Genomic DNA, 25954 nt, shown 5'->3' on the forward strand with positions numbered 1-25954 from the left:
AACCCTGACTGGTGGGCATTCATATACTCCAGTCTGTGATGTTAATATTCCAACCCAAACCCGTTTCTATGTATCAGATACTGTATGAAAGGCTTTCTTATACATATCGGCCACTTAACAATGGAAACCGCTCCCACGCTGTGGGCGTATTTTGTTGCCATGTTTGTTCCAGACTGGCGTCCTTGAGATGAGACGAATGCGTCTATGGGGATAATGTTATTGTGAACGGTATATCCACGAGATAATAAAGAGGATTATAAGCATGTCTCGTTTGTTGTTCTTTGTGAAGCCGGAACAGGTCTAAGCTCTAAGCGCAGGTTCACCGCTTGAAGGCAAGGAATGACAATTGTCTTGTTGTGGTAGACAGGGGGACATCGATGTTGAGTCATTGTGTTGGTTAATGTGCTTACGGGATTAACGTCACTAAACCGACATTAATTATTAGGGAAACAAATAACAGAACTACGTGGAAATGCTCATTCTGTCCCTGACATGAATATACCACACAGTACGGTTCCATTGCGCAGTTTTGGTCATCATGGTCAGTGGTTTATACACTCTTCATAAAAAAAGAAACGCATAGGTAATTTTGATAATATTACACTCGTGTAGCTGCATCGCGGGCAATACAAATATACACTTTCAAACATGTCATCTTTTTGTGATTGTATATAACAGCTTAAGCGCCAAGCGGGAATTTTAAGCTTAAACCTTGTTTCAGAAACGTTTGAAGAAATACTCGCAAACAAAACGTCACCAAGAAAACACGCAAAGCAAAATGCACGTGCAAGTAATCGGAAAGCATGCTGTATCGATCATTATAACAACGCAAACGTTGTGATTTATTTTGTCATTCGTTTTTGCCTGGAAGAGAAGAAATCATCATACCGCCAATATTAGAAACATCGCCACAGGTCGCCTTGAATTGAAGTTGGGGAATCGAAGTCTGCAGCTGCCCTTGACATTTCAACGTTCAACAGAGCAGCGTATCTCGTCTTTGAGATCGTTTCCTGCCGACAAATTTCTCCAAGATCGCCTGAAAAGCGTCCGTCTAAGAATTACCACCAAAGCCCAGTGCCGTTACATGCGGGTTGCTCACTTACGTCATCGCCTTGCCACAGACGTGGCAACTGCACAGAGTATCTCTCTTTTGAGAAGAATTCTGACCAAACTGTCAGGAATTGATTGCGTGAAGTGGGAATTTGACCTAGAAGGCCAGTTGTCTCCCCTGTTTTGAGAGACTCCCACTGGCGCCATCGCTTGTGGTTGTGTCTTGGTAGAATCTGGAACTGGAACCTTAGAAACTGGAGGCGAGTCTGGTTCGGTGATTATTGATAATTTCGTGTTCGCCGGCTCAATGAAGGGCAGCGTGTTTACCATCACATAAAGATCTCATTTTAGTGGCGGTTCAGGGGTGTTTGACGGCAGATCCACGAAGTCCCTGCACGTCACATTCCTCCGATCACGCTTCAAGTGTCTTGCCATGGCGTTCCCGACCACCAGGTCTAAACCCGCTAGAACACATTTGAAGAGAACTCGACAGACGTGCACGTCAACGTCAAAACGCGCCTCAGACATTTCCACAAATGCCCACCGCACCTCAGGAAGAGTGTTGAAGAATTCCTCAAGAGTCACTTCGTCGACATATCCCATCTGTGCCAAATGGTGGTCACACAAAATACTGACTTTGAGAATGTCTTGTGGAAACACAGCAATAGAGGCTGCTGTTGTGTTAGCGATCTCTTTGTATACAGACGTGTGAATATAACCATTCTACCATTGAAATTACATACAATAATTGCTCTCGAACTAACGTAATAACTTAATCTAAAAATGGCTTATGCCGTTCATGTGTGAAGAATGTATGGGTCTCAGGCTGTGGTCCAGCATCTCTGAATTTGAAAACAATTCACCCTTCATTCCAGTGCTGTGTATTTCCCATGTGTCAAATACATGTCCTATGTGTATAAATATGTAAATAAATCATAGGTATGTGATCGATATGTGAATACTACAAGTCATCTGGTTTAAATTTACAGCTGTTTGGGGTTGAAGGTCAGCTTTGGTCCGGCCTGCCGTTTTTGACATATGCACAATTTCTCAATACATTACAAAGCTAAGTTATGCTGCGAAATACATATATATACATTGATACCTGTGTGTGAATTGTTTGAGAAATACCATTATATACATATGGAAATTAATTAAGCAACACCAAATTCAAAGACACATAAAAACTTAACAAAGTTTAACGAAGTAATTTTGATGATTGATTATTCAATTTTGATGTATTGACATACAGCATGAGCTTTTCATGGGTTGATATGACGCGCGTGAAGCTTGCACAGCGCACGTGCATTGCTTTAACCTCAACTTTCGAAAAATGCACTTTTTCCCTGGGGTGTTTACAAGCGCAGGTTGTCGATTGCATTCGGTTTTTCATTCATTTCAATGTCATGGCACGTAGGAAATTATCAGAGGCCACTCGTTGGCAAATAATCGGCATGAGGAATGCTGGTATGTCTCTAAGACAAATCGGGACTCAAATCGGACGACATCATTCCATAATTTCAAAACTTTTGAAAAAATACCGGGCCACTAATGAAGTTAAAGACCTGCCTAGACCAGGAAGACCCAGGAAGACCACAGTCCGGGAGGACAGAGCTTTACTGAGACTTGTACGGCGCAGGTCCTTCGACTCGAGCTCTCGGTTGAGACAGGAGTGGCTTCCAGGGAGACCCATCTCGAACAGGACTGTTCGGAATCGTCTGAAAGCTGCAGGATACCGGGCAAGGAGGCCAATCAAGCGACCCAGACTGTCTCCAGCCCATAAGGCAGCCCGACTGGCCTGGTGTAATGACCGTTTGCACTGGAACATTGCCTCTTGGAGGAAGGTCCATTTCTCAGATGAGAGCCGGTTCTTGCTGCACATGGTGGACGGTCGTACTCGGGTCTGGAGGCAGAGGAACACAGCAATGGCTCCACGGAACATCCAGGAGACTGTGGCCTTTGGGGGAGGTTCCGTTATGGTATGGGGGTGCATTTCCATGAACTGCAAGTTGGATATCATTACCATCCGTGGCAACCTTAACGGTGTTCGTTACCAACAGGAGGTTCTTGACAGGGCTGTGGTACCTCATTTTGAGAACCATCCTCTGGCAACGAGACCCATATTTATGGACGACAATGCTAGACCTCACAGGGCGCATGCTGTAAATGATTTTTTGCGGCAAAATGCAATTGACAGAATTCCATGGCCTGCCATGAGCCCTGACCTCAACCCCATTGAACATTTGTGGGACTTTATTGGCCGTCGTGTGAGGCAGAGAGACCCACCAGTCCATAATCTCAACGAATTGACGGCTGCCCTGCATGAGGAGTGGAACAGGATCCCCCAGAATCAGATCCGGAGACTCATCCAAGGAATGAGGAGGCGTCTGGAATTGGTGGTGCGTGCGCAGGGAGGACACACTAGATATTGATGAAAGTCGGTGTGCAGACTCTCAGATGACTGTTCTTTCTTTCCATGTGACATTTGTGTTAATACACCTGACAACAACGTCTGTGGATGAATAGTAAATTGTGTCCATTTTTTCATGAATTTAAGACAGTTTTAAGAATTTGGATTTCGTTGCAATAAAGCAAAGTCTTGATACTTTTTCCCTTTAAGTTGTTTGTCAGAGATCGTCTGTTGAATAAAAAAGTGTCAAACTATATCAACCCGGCATATTTTGATTGTCAGAACACTTCAAAGTTGCTCCAATAGAAAAAATTGGGGTGTTGCTTGATTAATTTCCAGGTGTATATAAAGAAAACCCGCTTGTATTGCTTGTATTGCTTGTATTGCTTGTATTGCTTGTACTGCATGTATTCTGATACAGATGCAAAGTTCCATTACAAAACGAACTAACAGATTCAAAGTTAAGGTACTGAAATGAAATGTGACGGACGGACGGACGGACGGACGCATTCAATCCTGTATCGCCTTGGCGGTTCGTAGAGGCCAGGGGTTGTGATAATCACAGCACTGGGCTTATATAATAATGATGGTCACAACACTATTGCCACACATCCAATCGTAATATAGGAAAATACAGTTACCCGGACACTCCATTATATTAGGGGTGAGTGAGTAAGTTGGGTTTTACGGGGTTTTTTAACAATATTCCAGCAATATTATTGCGGGGGACACCAGAAATGGGCTTCACACAATGTGCCCATGTGAGGAATCGAACCCGGATTTTCGGCGAGACGAGCTACCTCACCATCCCTCAAGTTGTGACATACCAGTCGTTGAATATTCTATAGTACGAAGCTTTTTGGTAACTTGTTTTGTGGCCGCACCAACTCGATTCCAATCAAGCGCTTACAATCGACACCCCACGGGGTACATGTCCAGTGCGTTTAACAATTTGGCGAAATAGCAAACCCTCGCCCTTAGCTTTCTGACAAGTTCAGGGGACGTAACTCTTTGCATCGAATTAGGTGATCGTAACCCCCTGAACCAACGTTCTCTCCACTTTATATGTCTTGCTAGTGACGTCATGTGTAAATTTATTTTGATTATATTTTCTTTCAGAAATTGTTAAAGATGTCATTAAGCATAGCAGTTTTGAGAAGAACTATGCAGATGACGTCATCATCCAGCAGGGTGACCATGGCGACAAGTGAGTATAGTTGCCTTATATGGTATTAATAATTATGTTTATTTTAGTGGTGTTGTTTCATGTTTTGTTTTGATGTTCCCGGGTACTGACCTTAACAGCAAACATAAGGCAGGGATGGACAGTTTCAGACGTGTAGCGATTTGCTGAATGTCATCGTGACTCTACGGTATTAAACACTGCTCGCGCTATCAATCACTCGTTTGTCTTGACTAAACACGAGTCTTCACAGACCGACGAGTAAAGGCTACGGTGTTGCTAAGTAACGTAAAAACAAAACAAAAAACGTCGCCATTTCAACTCGTGTTACATAATTTATTAACTGATTCTGTCCCTTGTATTGAAAAGAATGCCTGTATAACGGTTGATTTGTGTATTTGTATGCTACAGATTCAAAGCCGACAATGCTCTGTGTTGTTTTTATTGTGTACTAACTAAACGGTATGCCGAATTCATCCCTCATTCAATTCTTCACCGCGGATTTACGAACAAACATGACTGAACAAATTCGTCAATTTATTGAAGTATTTGCCACGAATGACATAAAAATTAATTAGTTTGAACTCAGTGGCGGCAATACCTGGCACTTTTCACCTCCACAACAAAACGTTTAACGACTACACAATGCTAACAGTAGTAGGCTAATATTAGCAGAATACCATTGGTAGAATGGTTTAGTAATAGGGCCCCGTTTCAAAACATTTGCTGTAGAAACTGTATAGTCCATGGGTCGTATGGGTTCAAGCTGAGGTCAATGAGGACAGTCTTCAGGAGGCGTATGTATTCAGGTGTTTAACGCTGAAGGTGTGTATACACGTGCGTCGATATGTCACTGTCATAACGTGACATCGTGTCATACAGGTGTGACAGATATGTGTTATGTCACACGTTTGTATTTTGTGCAGAGATCGCACGGTGGTGCCGAACTAATTCACAACGTCTTGGGTTATTAATTGTGTTTGTATCCGTGACTGTTGTACATGTGGAAGTACAATGCATTTCTGGCTGAAACTCTTCAATGTCTAAACTCAAAAGCATCCTTGAATAAACGAGTGCGTGCGTGCGTGCGTGAGTGAGTATGTTTTTACCTCACTTTCGGCAATATTCCAGCAATATCACAGCGGTGAACACCAGAAATGGGTTTCACACATTGTACCCATATGGGGAATCCGGGTCTTCAACGTGAAGAGCGGATGCTTAACCATTAGGCTACCCCACCGCCCGTTGAGTGAGTGGCCTAGTGGCTAAGTGAGTTGTTGAGTGAGTCAATGAGTGAATAAATGAGTGAGTGAGTGAGTGGATGAATGATTTGGGTAGCAAATGGTTGAAAGAGCGGGTGAGTGGGTTATGGTTGTAGCTATGTAAACAATAATCGACAAAATATATCAGCTTAATGTGAGAAAGTCAGAAGTGATCGAGTGATAAATGATAGAGCGAATTTAATATTCGAAAACGTGAACAGCGGATCCTGGTGCATCTAAGGGCGACATTAACTCATCACGGTAAGTTTTGTTTTATCAGCATGTGTAACTATTGGATTTATTTCCCCCAAGCGTACAATATTATGTGTATGGGCGGGGGCAGACAATGTGACCCCCGCCAAAATATTGCTCGCATGTTGCTAAAACCAGAAGTTTGGTCCAGAAAAGAATGGTCACACTAAGACTTAGGCAGCAATTTCCTAAACGGGCGGTTTAGTACAAAGTATACATATACCATGATATACCATTCAGCATGGTATAGCACTATATACAAAACGGGAGGTGTGGTAGCCTATTGGTGACAAGTATCACTCGTTGCCCCCCTCAGTTCTGTGTTATATATCAGCCTAGTGGTTAAAGCGTTCGCTCGTCGCGCCGAAGATCCGGGTTCGATTCCCCACACGGGTACAATGTCTGAAGCCCATTCTGGTGTTCCCTTCAGTGATGTTACTGAAATATTGCTAAAAACGGTGTGAAAACTCACTTATTCACCCCTATACAAAAGATCGAAAATCCACGTGTACAGTCGCAATACAGTATACATTATGTACCGAGGTAAACAACATGAACTATGGCATTACAGTACGTCAGCGTGTACCGTGTTATAACAGCTTGTTCCGAGGTCTCACGCAAGTGATGTAATTATATCATAAAACGCGCAGGCTGCACTGCGCTATGATGGGCACCGTGGGAAAAACCTGTACCCCGGTATAACGATTATACCATTTTATGACTGCATCTCAAGCGTCTTAATTCACAAAGTAGAGTTGCATCCCTTCCCCGTGCCAGGATGCTCCGAATGCTCATTTTGCCCGACCATTATATTTTCCGGCCTGTGTGACGTTCCTCCTTCTGTTACTGACATGAGTAAAGACACAGCAGTGATGTCACTCATTTCATTCACTCACTCACTCACCGACATATTGCAGACTGTACATCGTGCTCCGGGGGAAGGTGTCCATCTACGTCATCCACGACAAGGAGAATGAGAACGACATCGTCGCCCAGGTGCAGAGCGCGTGTAGCAAGAAGAAACTGGACAGGTCTCTCCTTGGACAGCACGTCTGGACATCAGGTAGGGTCAAATATCCGGGTAGAGTTTTGGGTGGGCGTGAGGTAGGTCAGATATCCGGGTAGCGTTGGGTTCGGCGTAAGTTAGGCCAAATATCCGGGTAGTTTACTGGGTTGGGCGCGAGGTGGGTCAGATATCCACGAAGTGTACTGGGATATCCGGGTAATGTCCTTTGGTGGACGTGAGGTAGGGACAGGGAGCCGGCTAGTGTACTGGGGTGGACTTAAGGTAGGTACCCATACCCGGATAGTGTACTAAGGTGGGCCCGAGTGCCAGAATGGTTCAAAATGTAATTGACGAAAGATGACAGAAAACATTAAATTCAGTTCCCGCCCACAATATTCTGCAACGGTTGAAATATTGTCAAAAACGGCGTAAAACTCCCTTTTTCAGGTGAGGGCCAAGCATTTGGCGAGGTGGCCCTGATCAAAGAGGACTGCATTCGTACGGCCAGCGTGGTAGTGGACGAGGAGACTGACCTGCTGGTTGTAGACAAGGCCTTGTACAACCGGTCAGTCAGGGATGTGATGGAACGAGAATACAACGAGAAAACAGCCTTTGTGGAGAAGAACCCGCTGTTTAACTCTTGGTCCACCAAACAGAAACGACATCTCATCATCAGCTTAAAGAAGGAGACCGTTCATTATGGCTGCAGACTAACCAAACAGGGCCAGGCTGCCAATAACATGTACTTCATACTACGGTAAGATACCTGAAAGGTGTTGATTTCTTCGTTTATTGTTGTAGCAAGGGGTTAGTAGTATAGGTAAGTGGATAAAGAGTTCGTTCCATCATGTCGTAAGTTCGAGTTCGATTACCACCGGATTTAGTGTTTGATTTATGTTTCCTGGAACGCTGCTTGTTAAAGCCCAGCATATTTTTACTCTTTTGGGCGGTAACCTGTTTCACTAAACGAGTGTCAGGTCTTGAAGGGTGATGGTAAGACGCCACTACTACTCATGACATCGATCACAATTAGAAAGGGGTCAAATGTAACGTATTATATATCTAGGGTTACACTTTCTCTGTAAGGCATAGATTCTAGTACTTTTGTTAGGTTGAGTCCCCCCCCACCCCCCATCTAGGGTTACACTTTCTCTGTAAGGCATAGATTCTAGTACTTTTGTTAGGTTGAGTCTCCCCCCCTATCTAGGGTTACACTTTCTCTGTAAGGCATAGATTCTAGTACTTTTGTAAGGTTGAGTCCCCCCCCCCCCCATCTAGGGTTACACTTTCTCTGTAAGGCATAGATTCTAGTACTTTTGTTAGGTTGAGTCCCCCCCCCCCCTATCTAGGGTTACACTTTCTCTGTAAGGCATAGATTCTAGTACTTTTGTTAGGTTGAGTCCCCCCCCCCACCCCCCATCTAGGGTTACACTTTCTCTGTAAGGCATAGATTCTAGTACTTTTGTTAGGTTGAGTCTCCCCCCCTATCTAGGGTTACACTTTCTCTGTAAGGCATAGATTCTAGTACTTTTGTAAGGTTGAGTCCCCCCACCCCCCATCTAGGGTTACACTTTCTCTGTAAGGCATAGATTCTAGTACTTTTGTTAGGTTGAGTCCCCCCCCCCCCCCCCCAATCTAGGGTTACACTTTCTCTGTAATTCATAGATTCTAGTACTTTTGTTAGGTTGAGTCCCACCCGGGGTTGTTCGGGTAGCTCAGTTGTGCGAGTTGTATCACTTTGGCAATCCAGGAATCTATGAATGTAGGTACGAAATGAGATTCACCATGGTCATATTTCTGTTTTTGTCAGGAACCCGTATCTGTGCTTGTTGGTTTCCACAAAGTTTTAAATGTCTGAGACGAGCATCGCTGTCTGTCTTTCCTGTCACGAGAGGCCAATATGCCGTGACATGCAACACAACTCACTCGCCTCCACTTCACTATTACATCGTATCTCAGGACCGTGGTGTGGCCTAGTGGTTGAATCATTAACTTATCATACGAAGGGTAGGGTTCGATTATCCACAATATGTAGGCCATTTCTAGTGTTCTCCGTCGCGATAATGCTGGAATACCGCTATAAGCAAACATCTTCATATCATCATAATCACTGCTACACAGCGTACAAATATAGCATCTTATCTAGGACATTATCCTCTAAACGTTTGTAGCCCAGAGAATTCTTAACTTCGACCGTATCCAATGTGTTAAGAATTCTTAGGGCTACGAAAGTGTCTGGTGTATCGTAGATATCAAAACGTCAACGTCATTAGTTCTTGACAATACACGGACGTTCGGAATTAGTAAAATTAAAGGTGTGGTGTGTACAATGTTTTCAGTTTGAATAACTAACAAGTGTTTTTCTCCGTTGCTTCAGGGGTGAAGTGGAAATCGTGCTGGACCAAGCAGCGTATAAATTCCAGTTTTCACAACAGTGGGAGGAGCTTAACACAGTGCTGCCGGAACTACTTTCCGAGTGAGTCGGTGACTTTGATAATTACAGTCAGCAAACTTCGTCCCTTACCGTAACCACATGATGGGCATAGTTTATATTCTTGAACAACACAGTTTCCGGTCCAAGCCGAATGCGCCTTCTTGGGTGTTACGGAAAAGGCCGAAGGGTGACGAATGGAAGACATACCCATTCGTTACCACTCGCCCTTTTAAATAACTTGCAAGAAGACGGGTTCGGTTTGTCTCGGAAGATTTCAACGAATGGACCTTGTTCAGAGCAGAAACAGGTTGTACGATGTATTACTTTAAGATATTCCCATAAAATACAGAAAGACAGTAGCGTGCACAAAAAGTGCAATAGCGTGCATATCTACAACACTCAAACAGTTATGCTGCTGAACTGCCGCAGATTATTGCTAGATTTGCGTGAATATTGTTTGCAGTTTTCAGCTGTCCAGATACCGTAGTGTTTGATGGAAATGGATTTTTGTTTTGATAATATCAACATAATTGTGGCAGTTTCCTTTGATCGATGATATGGATCATATGGCCTGCAATATCGATAATATTTACCAAGTTAGATAGGAAAATCGTTTTAGGAGTTTAAAAATGTGTTCTGTGTGATATGATGAAACTGGTTTCGACACATGTTTTGAGTATACAACGGCACTAAATGAAGATGTCACAAAAAGTGTGTAGGGCTGATGTTAAACATTTCGATATGCCTGTTTTCATATTTGACCCTCGATTTCCCCACATGGTTACTGTGTGAGAAGCCTGTTCCCGGTGTTCCCCGTCGTGATACTGCTGGAATATTGCTAAATGCGGCGTAAAACCAAATTCACTCATATTTGACTCAAGGTCATTCACATTCATCCGAAGTCACAAACGGACATCTTATGTAGCCATCTCACAGTTGCGTTTGTCATAGTCATTTTGCTATACTCTCGCATCTGACTGTCTCGTGGCATCAGCGCAGGGCCACGTGGGTACGATGTGTGAAGCTCATTGCTAATATAACCCGTCACATGCCGTGATATTGCTGGAATACTGCATTTTGCGGGGTAAAACTCGCTCACCCTCTTAGGTGCGGTAGGGCAGGCTGATGGGGATCGCGTTTGTGATGTCCGTTCCGCGGTTTTACGGGAATGTTGATAAACTCTGCGTACAATCTCAACTCAACCACTGGCCCTCTCAAGCACAGGGCCACTAAAATTAACGAAATTTCAAATTGTTCAGTGACTTTAATTTGAACATTTGGGCCCTCCTCACGCGCCGTGTTTGCCAAAGGCGAGATCAGAGGCTATCAGCCTCTCTCTCTCTCTCTCTCTCAAACACACACACACACACACACACACACACACACACACACACACACACATGAAACCATGTCCACTTTGTTGTGTCGTCAATAAAATATACATGTCAAGCATTTATCAGTAAGGGGTAAGGGTGGGGTGGCGGAGGTGTTGTTGAGGGTGTTTGTAAGTTTCTGAACAGAAGCACGAAAATCCTACAAAAATCGGTAAGAACTCCAATGAGATGACATATCTAGGCACTGAACCTGAAAAATTCTAGACTTGCATCATTAAGGTGTTCTATAGCATTGCGGAAAGGGCTGGGATTGGAAAATATTCTGGGACTGTCAGACAGATGAATGGTGGTGGTGACACGGATTAGGATTTTAGTTTTGGGAATTATCAGAATCAATCCATATATCTAGGTTACTAGTTGAAGTCTCGGAGTGTCACATCTCTCGTGGGACTCCACGAGTACAACATAACCGTTTGTTTAATCCGACGACACGCCATGTAACAATTAGGTGTTGATTGTCCCCGTGGATCCTGTATGTACCAGAAAATGATACATCCGTGTCAGTTGGACCTCCTCCAAAGGCTGTCTATCAGCAGATGTGGCTGAATGGCCAACAATACCCCGGGTCATATGTTAGTTTTGGGATGACAGCTTCGTTACAAATTGATTCTTTTCATACCGTATTTCGTAACAGGGAGCACGTGTTGCCTATAGTTTGTTGAGTCAAGGCCCTATTGAGTTGTGTCCTCTTGGCGTGTCAGGATCTTGGGAGCATAGGTTCGACCTTAGATTGTTCCTGATTTCTGTCGAGTCTTATCAACACCAGCAACGCTCGTAGGTTTCAGCCAAGTAGGAAAAGTGCTGCATCCCATCGTCACGTTTTCAGGATAACTTCTTTTCGTAAGGACGTTTCGATACATATTCTTCTACCGTTGTCATGAACTTGTATCCATACAAAGAATGTTATTGAGTAGTCATCCATAAACTTTGCCTTTACTGTTCTTCACAACTTCTAAACTCCCGCTCAAAGAAGGGACCTGCATTCTGCAGGGTTTAACTCAAATATTCAAATGAAGAGGAGTGTTGTTCAAGGTGGCGTACCCCCACCCCCCACCCCCCATCACACACACACACACACACACACACACACACACACACACACACACACACACACACACACACACACACACACACACACACACACACACACACACACACACACACACACACACACACACACACACACACACGCCACCTTACCGCACGCACGCACGTACGCACACACACACGCCGCCCCCCTCCAGTTGTGTTGGAATGTTACGGTAAAATACGGAATATGCCGGGAAGAGAATGTGTCAAAAAGAAGAAGGAAAATGTTTTATTAAAAGTGTCACACAAAATGTATATATAAAATACATGTAGATGCTGTGCCAACATTTCCAGAGGTCACTCTGACCTCAATTAAATCCCACCTAGAGACTACAGTCACGTGGCATATGTGCTGATCGTATCCTATCATGACAGTATCATCTCGCTGCCCTGGTCTGATTTCGACCTGGGTGGCTAATGAAAAAGCCATATTTCTTATCAACGATCTACAATGTTAATAACCAAATGGCGCCTGTACTCTGACCAGGTAATATAACACCGTATCACCACGAGTGTGTATCTCATTAACCCATTGACACGCCGGAACTAAAGATCAGTGTCAAATCATGACGTCACATGTCTCGCGAGAGCACGTCCAGATGATGAGCCAATGACTAAATGGCCTTGACCAACATTTCAGTCGTTTGTCGGAACGAAATATATGTTTCTCTGGTTTCTGTTATGGAACATGTATGTACTTGAGGACAATTATTAATGACAGCGAACTAACACATCTGACCAAAGCTTGTGCTGGAGACTAGTGATACATGTATATTCCACCCAACGGTTGTATACTGAAAATACCCAAACACTCATTTTTATTGCATTTGGCGAAAGTTTTGAGTTAGAAAAAGAAAGTATATTTACAAGTTAAAAAACCCCGATTACTTGTATTCTTGGAACTGAGTTGTGAAGAAAGATCTGTTTAGCAAAATACACTGAAATATAAATCGCCATTATGTTCTATAACCAAATTTAGTGAATATACTACCTGCTGTAAATAGTTGTGTAGCTAGGAAATGGTTGTGCTGTGTGTATTATATGATCTGTTTGATTGGCATTTTATAAATTGATAGATACTAAAAAATGTAGGTACTTTATGGTCGACAGCTTCTTTAGTATATTAGGATGCGACTTTTCGTTAAAGATTCTTATGCCGTTGTCAAGCAAGAATGACAACTCAATAACTCGTTTCATATAAAATATGAGTTTAAAATGTTAAAAGTAAAATATTGTGTCCGTGAAATATCCTTCCCTTCTTCACTAAAATTGTGAATATCTACTGACAGTTATAAAAGCATCTTTCTCAACGGAGAAGTGACCATTAGGATTGAAAGAGGTTCCAGACACTACGCTTCACTTTTATGTTTCTTCGACGAACACATAGAATCCCCTCAGATTTGAAATAATTCCCCTCATCGATATCGATTAGTGGTTATTGAATAACGATATATAGTTTGATCCTCATAGGCCTCGATGTGAGTCATTGGTTACGTATATGGGTCCTCATACCCCGTACGGGTCTCGGGTTACACCATGACGTTAATAAACAAGTTTGTCTTTATAGGAATTGCAATACAACAACTCCCGGGGGAGCCTCTTCCACAACACATGTAACATTGCCTCAGTCATACATTACAAGGAATTCATGACGGTCAAAACAGAAGGGTTTACAACGACAGTTAATAGGTTCGTTACATTGTATCATACGTACTTGACGATTCAAAGCACACGACCTTGAACATGTTTTGCATAAAATTTGAGTTACGACTTTTATGTACGTTTATTGCATCAACATTTGATTAATCACGGTATACATTACCCACTCCTTGTCAAAGCCTGGCTCCACAGAGGGTTCCCTTGGCTTAAGTTACCAATACGTGTTGTAACCATGGCTTTGAATAAAAAAATATTTGTAATTTGAATATACATTTAAGGCAAGGAAATTAGTTTTGCGTATGTATTTCCGCTCATCGCAGAGTCCATTTTAAACAACTGATCTGTTTTAGTGAACCCCAAATAACGGGTATTATTCTGGAACGTTATGTTCTTGTTTTAACACGACCCCACGCTCCTCCGCCATAGTTTGTATCATCTTTCTGTTGATTTTTAAATAGCTGAGAATATTTCGTGATATATTTCGTGACCAACTCGCAGACCCGCCAACTCTCACGTCTTTGGCTTGAGACTCACGGTTTTTAAACATTTGTCACGCTCTCATGACCGACATTGATAATCTCACGGTTTTTAAAAGAAAATTTAACGTAAATTAATCAAAGCCACTTATTTTTACTCATTTTTCGCTTATCAATTGGAAGCTCTGAACTCGCATTATTTCTGATCATATTTTACCTGTTGCGGAAAGGAACGAGTGTTAACGAATGTTAAGGAAAGGAACGAGTGTTAACGAATGTTAAGGAAAGGAACGAGTGTTAACGAATGTTAAGGAAAGGAACGAGTGTTAACGAATGTTAAGGAAAGGAACGAGTGTTAACGAATGTTAAGGAAAGGAACGAGTGTTTACGGATGTTAAGGAAAGGAACGAGTGTTAACGAATGTTAAGGAAAGGAACGAGTGTTTACGGATGTTAAGGAAAGGAACGAGTGTTAACGAATGTTAAGGAAAGGAACGAGTGTTAACGAATGTTAAGGAAAGGAACGAGTGTTAACGGATGTTAAGGAAAGGAACGAGTGTTAACGAATGTTAAGGAAAGGAACGAGTGTTAACGAATGTTAAGGAAAGGAACGAGTGTTTACGGATGTTAAGGAAAGGAACGAGTGTTTACGGATGTTAAGGAAAGGAACGAGTGTTAACGAATGTTAAGGAAAGGAACGAGTGTTAACGAATGTTAAGGAAAGGAACGAGTGTTAACGAATGTTAAGGAAAGGAACGAGTGTTTACGGATGTTAAGGAAAGGAACGAGTGTTAACGAATGTTAAGGAAAGGAACGAGTGTTTACGGATGTTAAGGAAAGGAACGAGTGTTAACGAATGTTAAGGAAAGGAACGAGTGTTAACGAATGTTAAGGAAAGGAACGAGTGTTAACGAATGTTAAGGAAAGGAACGAGTGTTAACGAATGTTAAGGAAAGGAACGAGTGTTTACGGATGTTAAGGAAAGGAACGAGTGTTAACGAATGTTAAGGAAAGGAACGAGTGTTTACGGATGTTAAGGAAAGGAACGAGTGTTAACGGATGTTAAGGAAAGGAACGAGTGTTAACGAATGTTAAGGAAAGGAACGAGTGTTAACGAATGTTAAGGAAAGGAACGAGTGTTAACGAATGTTAAGGAAAGGAACGAGTGTTAACGAATGTTAAGGAAAGGAACGAGTGTTAACGAATGTTAAGGAAAGGAACGAGTGTTAACGAATGTTAAGGAAAGGAACGAGTGTTTACGGATGTTAAGGAAAGGAACGAGTGTTAACGAATGTTAAGGAAAGGAACGAGTGTTTACGGATGTTAAGGAAAGGAACGAGTGTTAACGAATGTTAAGGAAAGGAACGAGTGTTAACGAATGTTAAGGAAAGGAACGAGTGTTAACGGATGTTAAGGAAAGGAACGAGTGTTAACGAATGTTAAGGAAAGGAACGAGTGTTAACGAATGTTAAGGAAAGGAACGAGTGTTAACGAATGTTAAGGAAAGGAACGAGTGTTAACGAATGTTAAGGAAAGGAACGAGTGTTTACGGATGTTAAGGAAAGGAACGAGTGTTAACGAATGTTAAGGAAAGGAACGAGTGTTAACGAATGTTAAGGAAAGGAACGAGTGTTAACGAATGTTACGGAGTATGACGGGGAAATGGAGCAGATGACGTGGCTCTTGCCAAACATGGTAGTCAGCCAGCTGGTACAGTCGTTCCGCTCGTTGTCGTAGTTGTAGATGAAGTAGAAGGTAGTCATGGGTGTAGTGGTGACTGTAGAAGTAGTGGTAATAGTTGTGGCGGATCGGTGTGTATACATTATCATTCTCAACTCCCTGGTGAGAATACCTTGTTCGGGTCTGTTAACGACATCAAGTTCGATTTATTCCGTCGTTTCGTGTTAATCAAGATCCAGATCAAACGTCTACAAGTTTACCCGCGGCAACAGACGTACGTTTAATTAGTCGATCACAAACAGCTGGTATCCAAGTACCATTGTTAATCTGTATCCACATAAAATCTCTCATCTACACACCTGTCTGACAAGCATGTGATTAGAGGACCATGATCACGAACATCCGGCAAACATCACGCCCTGGGGATCTGGCATCGTTGTTTGAAACAAAACCTAACCCATGTGTTTCCACAACCATCCTAGTACTTACCCCCGGACAGTAACCAAACTTCACGGCAAACCCACGCGATCTTCACATATTTTCAACTAGTCCCACCAATACAAGCCAAGCTTCATGGCAAACCCACGCTTTTTTCACATATTTTCAAGTAGTCCCACCCAAACAAGCCAAACGTCATGGCAAACCACGCGATCTTCACATATTTTCAAACAATGCAACCCGTACCAGCCAAACTTCATGGCAAACCCACGCAATCTTCATCCACACAAGCCCATCCTAACTCCCCCCACCCCACCCCCACCCCTAATTCCACCTAACCTTGAACTCTGCTAAAACCCACCCTCGACCTAACCCAAACCCCTCCAACCCCCAATCATTAACCCCATCATCACCACCGTTACCGTAAAATAAGCTCTCATCCCATCATGAACACTACCCAAACCACACCCACACTGACAGCCACCCCCAGCTCAATTCCACGTGCCACACCCACACCCAAACAGGCAGTTTCACCCACACCCACAGGAAAAGTCCAAATCCACACTCCCACAGGCCCCCACCCTCACCCACTCCCACACCCTAATCCTGCCCTGCCCTGCCCTGCCCTGCTATGTACGCTCTTGGAGCTTGCCGCTATATCTTGACAGAGCTCAACTGTTCGATGTCGTCTCGCATGATCGATCCCGATCATATCTCGATACCTTCTTATCGACTTCCATCTCAACAAAGCAATTTGAACTGCATGGGAAAGCGGTAGGACTTGACCTTGAAATGATTCATTCAGTAGGGCCCTGGTTATATTTGGTTTGTAAATACAATTAAACCAGTTATTCCCTCCCACGGGCGCTGTTGATTACCCCGTGGAGTACGAACACCAAGGGCGACCAATGTCGCCCAGAATAGCTAATGTGCCTGTTGTACTCGTTGTTGATTAGACAAACAGTCAAACCTCTTGTAGTACAACCTCACGATGTTTCATTAACGCAAGTTCTGATGAAGATGCGGTATGGTTGCCCAGTGGCAGTCGTCACTGTTCGTTGTGCAGAGTTGTCTCCCTTTGATCGCGGCCCAAACCCCAGATTTGTCTTGATAATGTATGGTTTGACAGCACCCTGACATATTCGTGTTATGAACTGAATGGCTTCGAGCTTTCAAACCAGTCTGTCGCGTGATATAACCAAACTACTGTTCAATGCCACCAAACTCACTCACTCATCACAATTCAGTTATCAATGGCTTGTTGTCAGCTGAATCCTGTGGACTTATGCGCGAAAACACATGACTGACCCACAAATAGTGTTATATGTTCCTCTTACGGTTTACAAATAATATTGTTTATAACATCAGCATCATTTACCCACACATAATCATATATACAATATAAAGATTAATCCAAGAAAATATATATTTATATTCATAACATGTTACGACTTACACTCAGAAACAGTATTACTGAAATAGAATCACAAATGATCCATGCAACATATTTTAATTTAGACCATGGAATGTAATGAACAATTTTAAATTTTAGTTACTTGAACAGGTCAATTGATATGTTTTTAATTTCCCGCGATGTGGTTAAAAATTTCCACACTAGAACCTGAAACCACCCTCTATGACAAGTGCAGTTTATGGATTTACAATGAAAGCTGTCAAACCGGCATCTGTCCAATCCGGCAAGTTGTAAACACTGGCATAAAATCTCAGTCCTATCCGTGGCTTCTACCTTTATTATCAGCTCTCCAATCCGGCACTTTGTCTAAACCAGGTTGTTTCTTCACTCCCGATGAGTGCCGGTTAGGACAGCTTCCACTGTATAAATATCTGCATATTAATGATACACATTCTTGTAAGAGGTGGCTATGAGGAAGAATATCTCATATTTTTATGACGAAATAGTTCATACAAACGCTGGAATCCGATGCGTTTTTAAAATATCACATTCCAGCAAATTGACAAGGCATGTAGGAAAATTGAATTTTCAAGTCACATAATCCGATGTCATCGCCGAAGACCTTATCCGTAATGTCATGTGGAGATTAGATGCCGTAATTCTCATATTGACCGTTTACAGCAAGAAGAATGTGTCGGTGTCGCCTCACGAAATGTTACGCAAGAGGAAGAACGAACATAAGGCCCATCAGATCTGCCTCCTAGGGGAGAATGAGCATCTTGGTAGGTACACAGAACCCGTCCAACCCAATACCGCCATCGTCCACTGGTGGTGAAGGATAGAAGTGGTCGTCTTGGGGAACGGAGATACTCCCCAGTACACATTGCCAGTCCCCAAGGCTAGAATAGCTGCGTCGTACCCACTGCCCGTCTCACCAGGCCCCTTAAGGTTGCATCTTGTGTTAAATGTGACACCCTGACAGCATGGATGACTACCAGTGCTGTCAACCGCTGTTCTCTGGTAACGATGTTGTTATGCATCTGGAATGTAGTTGTGAAAACACCACGTTTTGCACCAGTTAGAGCCTCTTTAAGGTTTACATCGTACGTTTTTACAGGTTTAAACAAAATATCCATGCATTTTCCAGGTGCTCTAGAGATGGTCCTTGGCCTAGAGAGTTACATTGAAACAGCCACGACAACGGCTGCCTGCGACCTGCTCGTACTGCGCAGAGGACAGTACGACCGGATGTTCAAGCGGAAGTACGCCGCCCAGTCTGTGATAAAGCTGAAGGAAGACTTGGCAACACGTCTGTGCCTCTACATCCACCAAACAACATCCGGAAACTGTGCCTTCCTCAAATTCCTAAATATGAAACTTGAAGATCAGCGACTCCTGAAGACGTTGAAGGAATCGAAAAGCAGGAATGCGCTCAAAGGAAAACGTCGACAACAACAGGAACACACTGTCGAACCAACCGACTGCCAAGAGGATGAATGGACTCTCATTCTGAAGCGGCTCCACATGCGCCTTGACACCACGGTGTCACTTCCGGCAGCCAGTGCCACGGAACAGGTGATTTCAAAGATGGAGGGTAGGCTTAAAGGATGGGTCGAGAGGAGCAAACTACATCTACCAGCTTTAGCGAATGGCAAAACGATGGAGTTACTTCCGGACCAAATGGTGAGTTTGAAGAAAAGGTTCCGCAAGTGATTATTGGTAGGATATTTGCCATCCGTAGGTTTCCGTTTACACGAATGGCGCAGTCATTGAGGCACCATCGAAAAGGCTTTGATGATAGGTCCGAATCCCGGATTGACAAAGATATCTTGATTCTATAGCACCATGACATGTTAGAAGGCTTGATGTGCCGTGTAACACCGTACTCAGCAATATTCAGCTATCTGTAAATAATCGAGTCTGGGATCAACGGCATGAGCATCGATCTATGCAAAGGGGGTACACTGACGTGTTAACCGAGTCAGCGATCCTGACCACCTGATCCCGCTAGTCGCATCACAAACGTGGGTCGCTTAAGACCAAATCTAACCCTGATCTTCACGGGTCAACCATGACAGTGAGGTAGCCTAGTGGTTAAACGTTCGCTCCTCCGGCATTCGGAAAGCTCGGAAAGCATTGCTACAACGTGTCCCCTGTCGTAATGTTCCAAATATGGTATATGCCAGATTAAAACCGCACTCCTTAACATGAGTGACACGTCATATTGCCTAGACACTTGTCACATGTTAATGAATCGTTATTATCCTTTTATGGAGGTAGTTACTATTAGCTGTCTTTCCTTCCAGAAAATACTCGACCAGGCTCTATCATGAGGACGGCCTTCATTAGTTGCAGCATCAGCTTGGGATGTATACAGGCTCGTCTGTTTTGTTCAGTTCATTATGCAGCAGTCACACTGTGTACCGGACACAAGCCAAGCCCTCTGACATGCGCTAAAGAAAATTACCATTGACTTCATTCTGTGTGTTGTGTTTACGTCCATCCGCACATTTCAGGGCGTTCTTGTTGAGAACACAGCCTCGTAATAACGAATTCCGCTGTATAGGAATCATATTTTATAAATACCCGATTTTGCATCAAAGATTGGCAGATATTCTGCCTGTGTTGCGCAAGTTCGCTTGCGTTGCCACCCAGGAAGGAGGGCAGGTGACCAGTCTGGCGAGCTGGATTGCCACCATCACATGTACAATTCTATACAAGTTCGGGGTCAAACAATAACATATGGGACTTGACTGAGTAACCTGTGAGTTTTTTCCCCCTTTTTGTCCCTTTACTGGGTTTTTACCGTTGTGGCATCGGGTCAATCAGAAACTCAAACAGGTACTGGTTTCGAAAGTGGATTTACAAGCCGTGACTTGGTAGCCAAGAAATCTGTTCCATGGAAGGACGACTATAGTGCCAGTTTCAGCACAAATCTCCCATAGCCAAGCCAGTGATATTGACATAAAGTCTTGCTAAGTCTATTTGTACATAGTGTGTGCAAGTGTTCATCAGAAAACAGGACAATGCACTGTATTGTGAATACGAATTTCTGTTGTGTGTTAATAGGTGCGTTCATTCTAGGAGAGTGATTCTGATCCTAGATTGTAGGATTAATGGCATTAGTGCATTGAGAAATGTCAAAACAATTTCAGTAGCGTCGGTCGAGATCGTCAGAGACGTAGAGAGCCTAGCTAAGTAGGTTTTTATGTATTTACTTGAATGCTATATAGCGAGACATGACATTATTGTACATGTATTCGACAGGAGTAAGCATGCTTTAACGTCGTTTCAAGCTTATTAAAATCCGCGTTTTGTGCTTGCTAACGATATGCAAGATCAGCGACCATCTTAGATCACATCTGAACAATGTCGCATGAATTTTTCTAATGAAATGACTAACAGGACGTCGACATTAGGTTTATTTCAAGATGACTACCTTTTGAAAATGTAGACTCAAAATATAGAAACCAAACCAAAGAAACTGTTGGAATATCGACTGATGACCGAGATTTTAAGGCAGTTCAGTGCACAGGTTATGGAATCGGTTCAGAATGCCTTCAGTTGATCTTTCTGAAGAGAACGAATTCGGACTTTCACTTCAGCTGCCTATTAAGCAACGCTTCCATTGGCCAGACGAGAGACGGTTCTAACATAACCTAAAGTTGTAAGTCCCCCGACCTGTGTGAAGAGGTAACGAGTGCATATTTCTTACTTTAAAACAACTGAACATGGCTTTAAACAATACTTAATACGTTATTTACAGCCTACAAACAGAATCTGGACCCTGGACCCTGGACCCTAAGACTAAAACAACCAATGGTCCATGTTACATGGACACGGTGATCGACCACACTAACCACCAACAAGGCTGGGGAACTCTCCTAGACAGACAGTGAACATAATTGTTTGAAACATACGTTACAGCACAAAGACGTAAAACTGATTTTGCCATCGGGTACATCGCCAGCTTGTGGATACGTCTACACTTGATATATTTTACTGGTCTTCGGTAAATTACACTGTGTCTACAGAAATATGCTATAGCTTCACGTTTGTTTTATCTGTTATCATCTAAGGTGTCACTTTCTGCATCATCACAGCCATCGCATGACAATACGTTTGAAAATGTCACAGTCGGGTTAACAGACACTGTGCCAACTCGCACCATAACCATAACTGAAATGTCTGACCTCACACAGCACCATATTCCTGCGTTCCTTAGATAAAGGCATCTGAACCAAGCTAGCTAGGGATGTGTACTAACATGTCACACAGTTCGGCACGGCATCTGCCGAGTCACCGATGACGTCGCCACCAAGGACACGGGTCCCGATCCACACAGTAACGGGACGACGTTCGTAAGCCCATGATAAACTACAGAGTTACGGCAGGTCGTAACGGGACGACGTTCGTAAGCTCATGAGAAACTACAGAGTTACGGCAGGTCGTAACGGGACGACGTTCGTAAGCTCATGAGAAACTACAGAGTTACGGCAGGTCGTAACGGTACGGACACTTGTAGATAGTGACTCAGCATTCTGGGCCCTATCATGACCTTGACTTCTTACCGGCATGTCATGCCATGCTCTATGTAGTATGTACTGTATCGGGCTGACCAAGTATAGTCACCATTCAATTCTCCTGTGAATATCATGTGATATATTTATATCTATTTATTGCTTGTGATGATTCCCTGTGTCAAACCTATATGTCAGAATCTTGAATTATAAACATAATCAACGTCAATTTCGTCTGTTATAATTAAGGCAGAGCGGCTCGTCTAAGGTGTCGCAATCCGCTTTATGTGCTGAGTTCGACTCCAATTTAGTGTCTCTGTTTATATAATCATAATATCTGTGTGTCACCAAACGTATTAACGGATCTAAGGAAAAATAACACAAAAATAAACTCAAGAATATTCAAATTTTATCACTTGGTCAAATCCATGGAATGTCACCCAAACTGCTTCTGGACTGCACTGGATTCATCACTGTGCAACATCAGGGACTAGTTTCCTAAAACTGTCTACCATGCTACTTTCATATCACTGTCTACAATACGACTTTCTTAACTAATACTGTCAGCCATATTCCTTTCCAAACACTTTGAACCATACTACTTTCCTGACACTGTCAACAGTACTACTTTTACTACCTAATATGGTCTGCCTCAGTGCTTTCCCAACACTATCATAGTATTTCCTAACACTGACTACAATTCTTTAATGGACTAACAATTCTTATGAATTATTTCCACTACAAGAGATATATTATGATTAGGATATCTGGAAAACATAAATATAGAATACTAGTTTCATAATAATCAGTAATAGCTTAGAGAAAGACTCCAGTCAAAAGTAATAAAAACTCATCTCATGGAAATACTACTGGAAAAAGGTGTAAACTATGTGTACATAGTGTAGAATGTGTTCCTAGATAAATCCTAATGTAAGGTAATAAGGACTCATATCTTAGACAGTTTCAGTATCACAAATTTTATGTCTAGCTGGTTTAAACTGCTTTGATTCAACTAGTAGAAGTAGTGGTACTGACAGTAGTTAGAGTAGCAACAGCAGCAGTATTAGTAGTAGCAGAGGTGGTGTGGTTATAATAGTAGTAGTGATGGTGATGGTGGTGGTAGTAGTAGTAGTAGCAGCAGCAGTGGAAGTGGTAGTTAGGGCCCGCTAGAAGGATCCACAGTCAGAAATACCTCTGATAGGCAATCATACTGATGATAATTGACATGGATACTCTCGAACATTAATTTTTACCTTTTAACTTTCTCACATAATATACAAGTTTAGGACCTACTTATGGTCTGTAACTAAATTATGTTCAGGATGCTGCTTATTAATAAGCCATGAAAAACATGTCCCTGATCACAATGATGTGAAATGTATTCATTTCTTTCAGTTTTGGTATTTTTCAACAAAGTTACAGCCCCAAAATTTATTGATAATCAATCAATATTTTGTTAATGATTAACTATCTCTAGTATTGGTATTAGTATTAGTAGTGATAGTAGTAGTAGTAATAGTGATAGTAGTAGTAGTTGCAGTAGCAGCAGTAGTTACAATAGCAGCAACAACAGTAATAGCAGCAGCAACAGCAGAAATAGTATCAACAGCAACAGCAGTAGTAGCACTAATACATATATTAATAAATACCAGCAGCTGCTAATCCCTGATGTCGGACATAACAAATCTCATGTGTACACATCAAGCTCACTAAATTCTACTATAGATAAATCTCCAACACAACAAGCTCATTAAATTCTACTATACATGTCTAACAGAATAAACAATTACAAAAGCCAATCAAAATTATTGTGGCAAAAACAGCTGATGAATTGCAATGCAACAATGACAAAGTTTCAAATGGAAGAGGTCTCAAGTCATCAGGGTGCTTTAACCACAGGAGGAAATGAACAGTTTGACCAAAAAGCCACAAGGAGTTATTCCCCTTACATTTATCAACCTAGAAATGTAGACAGTAAAATAGCATCATACATGTGAGCTGGGGTATAACTAGCCATGGCAAAATCTTGATTATGCCAGACCAATTAAATTCTATTTGTTGTTTTACTCAATTTTTCCAAGAAACAATTAAAAATTAATAAATTAAAAAATAATAATATAAACACAATTTTACTGGCCAAAAATTAAAATTATAAGAACTTTTTTTTTGATTTTAGATTGCCCCTTATAAACTTCATAACCTGTCAAAAGTAAAACTATTTTGGTACTTAGAAGGAATGCTATGTTTCGTGTTTTTCCCTCCTGCCTTTAGGTTTTCTGAGATAAATTCATAAAACAAGAAAGAAATTTGGTCTGGCCTTACCAAGAATTCAACTTTTGATGAGACACTTCAGGGGTCTGTTAAAATGACAAAGCGTTTGTGTTTATTTCCCATCAGTCAGTTCTAGATTACAGAAATAAACATGTGTTACATTTGGGGTTACACTTTCTCCAGTACTTTTGTTGGGGTCAGTCCCACCTGGGATTCAAACCCAAACCCTCAGAATCAGGCACAAAATTGCCAGCAAAGAAAAATAGCCATCTATCCCACTAAGCCGTCACAGCTTCCGCTGACACGTCAACATGTGGAATCCAAATACAACATGCTATATTTCACCACTTTCATGTGTGTTGGCCATAGTTGATATCTCCAGAGTATATGTATAATAAGTCTCCACTACACCTGGACGCACCTATGGCTTTGCCTGAAAATTTTATTACCTCCCTTTGCTGGCTCCACATTCTCACAGTAACCAATCAGCTAAGCTACTGCTACAACTGAACTTGCCAGTGTCAACAAAGATAGTGGTTGCAGCTGTGAAGGTTTGTTTGCAGTGCGACTCACATTCTGGGGAAATCATACAGACACACTGACAGGTCTCAAGATTAAAAAAATAATACATGCAAGAACTCCTGCCTCTTTCAGAGAACCTGTGCATGGCTCATGTTGCTAAGATTAATCGGTTAGATAATTTAAAAAGTCAAAGTGAGTTGTGATTGGTTCACTCAAGTTCCCAGCGTATACACTTGATTAGATAAAACGCCAGCCAATGGAGATAACAAATTTATCAGGCTTATCTGTAGATGAATAGAGGGTATAGTAGAGATTCATCGGAACATATACCCTCGAGATATCGAGGATGATGTTTTTGATATTGATAATACTTCAAGACAAATTAGAGGATCTGATAGCCCACATTACTGACGCAGAAGATTCTGTCACATATAATAATGTGATATCTTCATCCCACAAAGCAAGCAACACCCATCCATCCCCCATGCAAGGACCTGAACTAACATAGGACTATCAACCATCAGCTCATCAATAAATGAGACCTAATCCCTTAGCAGTCTTCATTGTAAGACACAAGCCATGCACCTGTAAATCTTCTCAACACTTCCTTGTATTATGCACGATTCAAAGCAATAAACTCAACAAGGTAAAAGATTAGGGAAACCTGAATATAGGGTAATGTACAGATCAGGGCATCCTTTCTCAAAGCACTAAGGTGATTATAAGTCACAAAGTTAACCTTAGTATAATGTCAAATGAGTGAGTGAATGAGTTTGGTTTTATGCCGCTTTTAGCAATATTCCAGCGAGATCACGGCAGGGAATACCAGAAAATGGGCCTCACATATTGTACCCATGTGGGGAATCGAACCTGGGTCTTTGGTGTACAAGCGAAC

The 25954-nt window shown here is 42.3% G+C and overlaps 1 protein-coding gene across 2 annotated transcripts in view; it reads left to right on the forward strand.

Moving 5' to 3' along the window:
• LOC137281283 (uncharacterized) overlaps window positions 1-22495 on the forward strand; it is a 32947-nt gene extending 10452 nt beyond the window's left edge. The window contains exons 2-8 of one of the 2 annotated variants that reach the window (XM_067812447.1): window positions 4580-4667; window positions 7075-7220; window positions 7611-7920; window positions 9541-9639; window positions 18428-18528; window positions 18894-19429; window positions 20053-22495. In XM_067812447.1, the coding sequence (XP_067668548.1) occupies window positions 4580-4667; window positions 7075-7220; window positions 7611-7920; window positions 9541-9639; window positions 18428-18528; window positions 18894-19429; window positions 20053-20079 (1307 nt within the window). In that variant the 3' untranslated portion in view covers window positions 20080-22495. The remainder of the gene's footprint in view (window positions 1-4579; window positions 4668-7074; window positions 7221-7610; window positions 7921-9540; window positions 9640-18427; window positions 18529-18893; window positions 19430-20052) is intronic. The other variant, XM_067812446.1, reaches the window with a different exon arrangement.
• Window positions 22496-25954: the final 3459 nt, after the last annotated feature.

The sequence above is a fragment of the Haliotis asinina genome, chromosome 4, assembly GCF_037392515.1.
Source record: "Haliotis asinina isolate JCU_RB_2024 chromosome 4, JCU_Hal_asi_v2, whole genome shotgun sequence".
Classification (NCBI taxonomy): Eukaryota; Metazoa; Mollusca; class Gastropoda; order Lepetellida; family Haliotidae; genus Haliotis; species Haliotis asinina.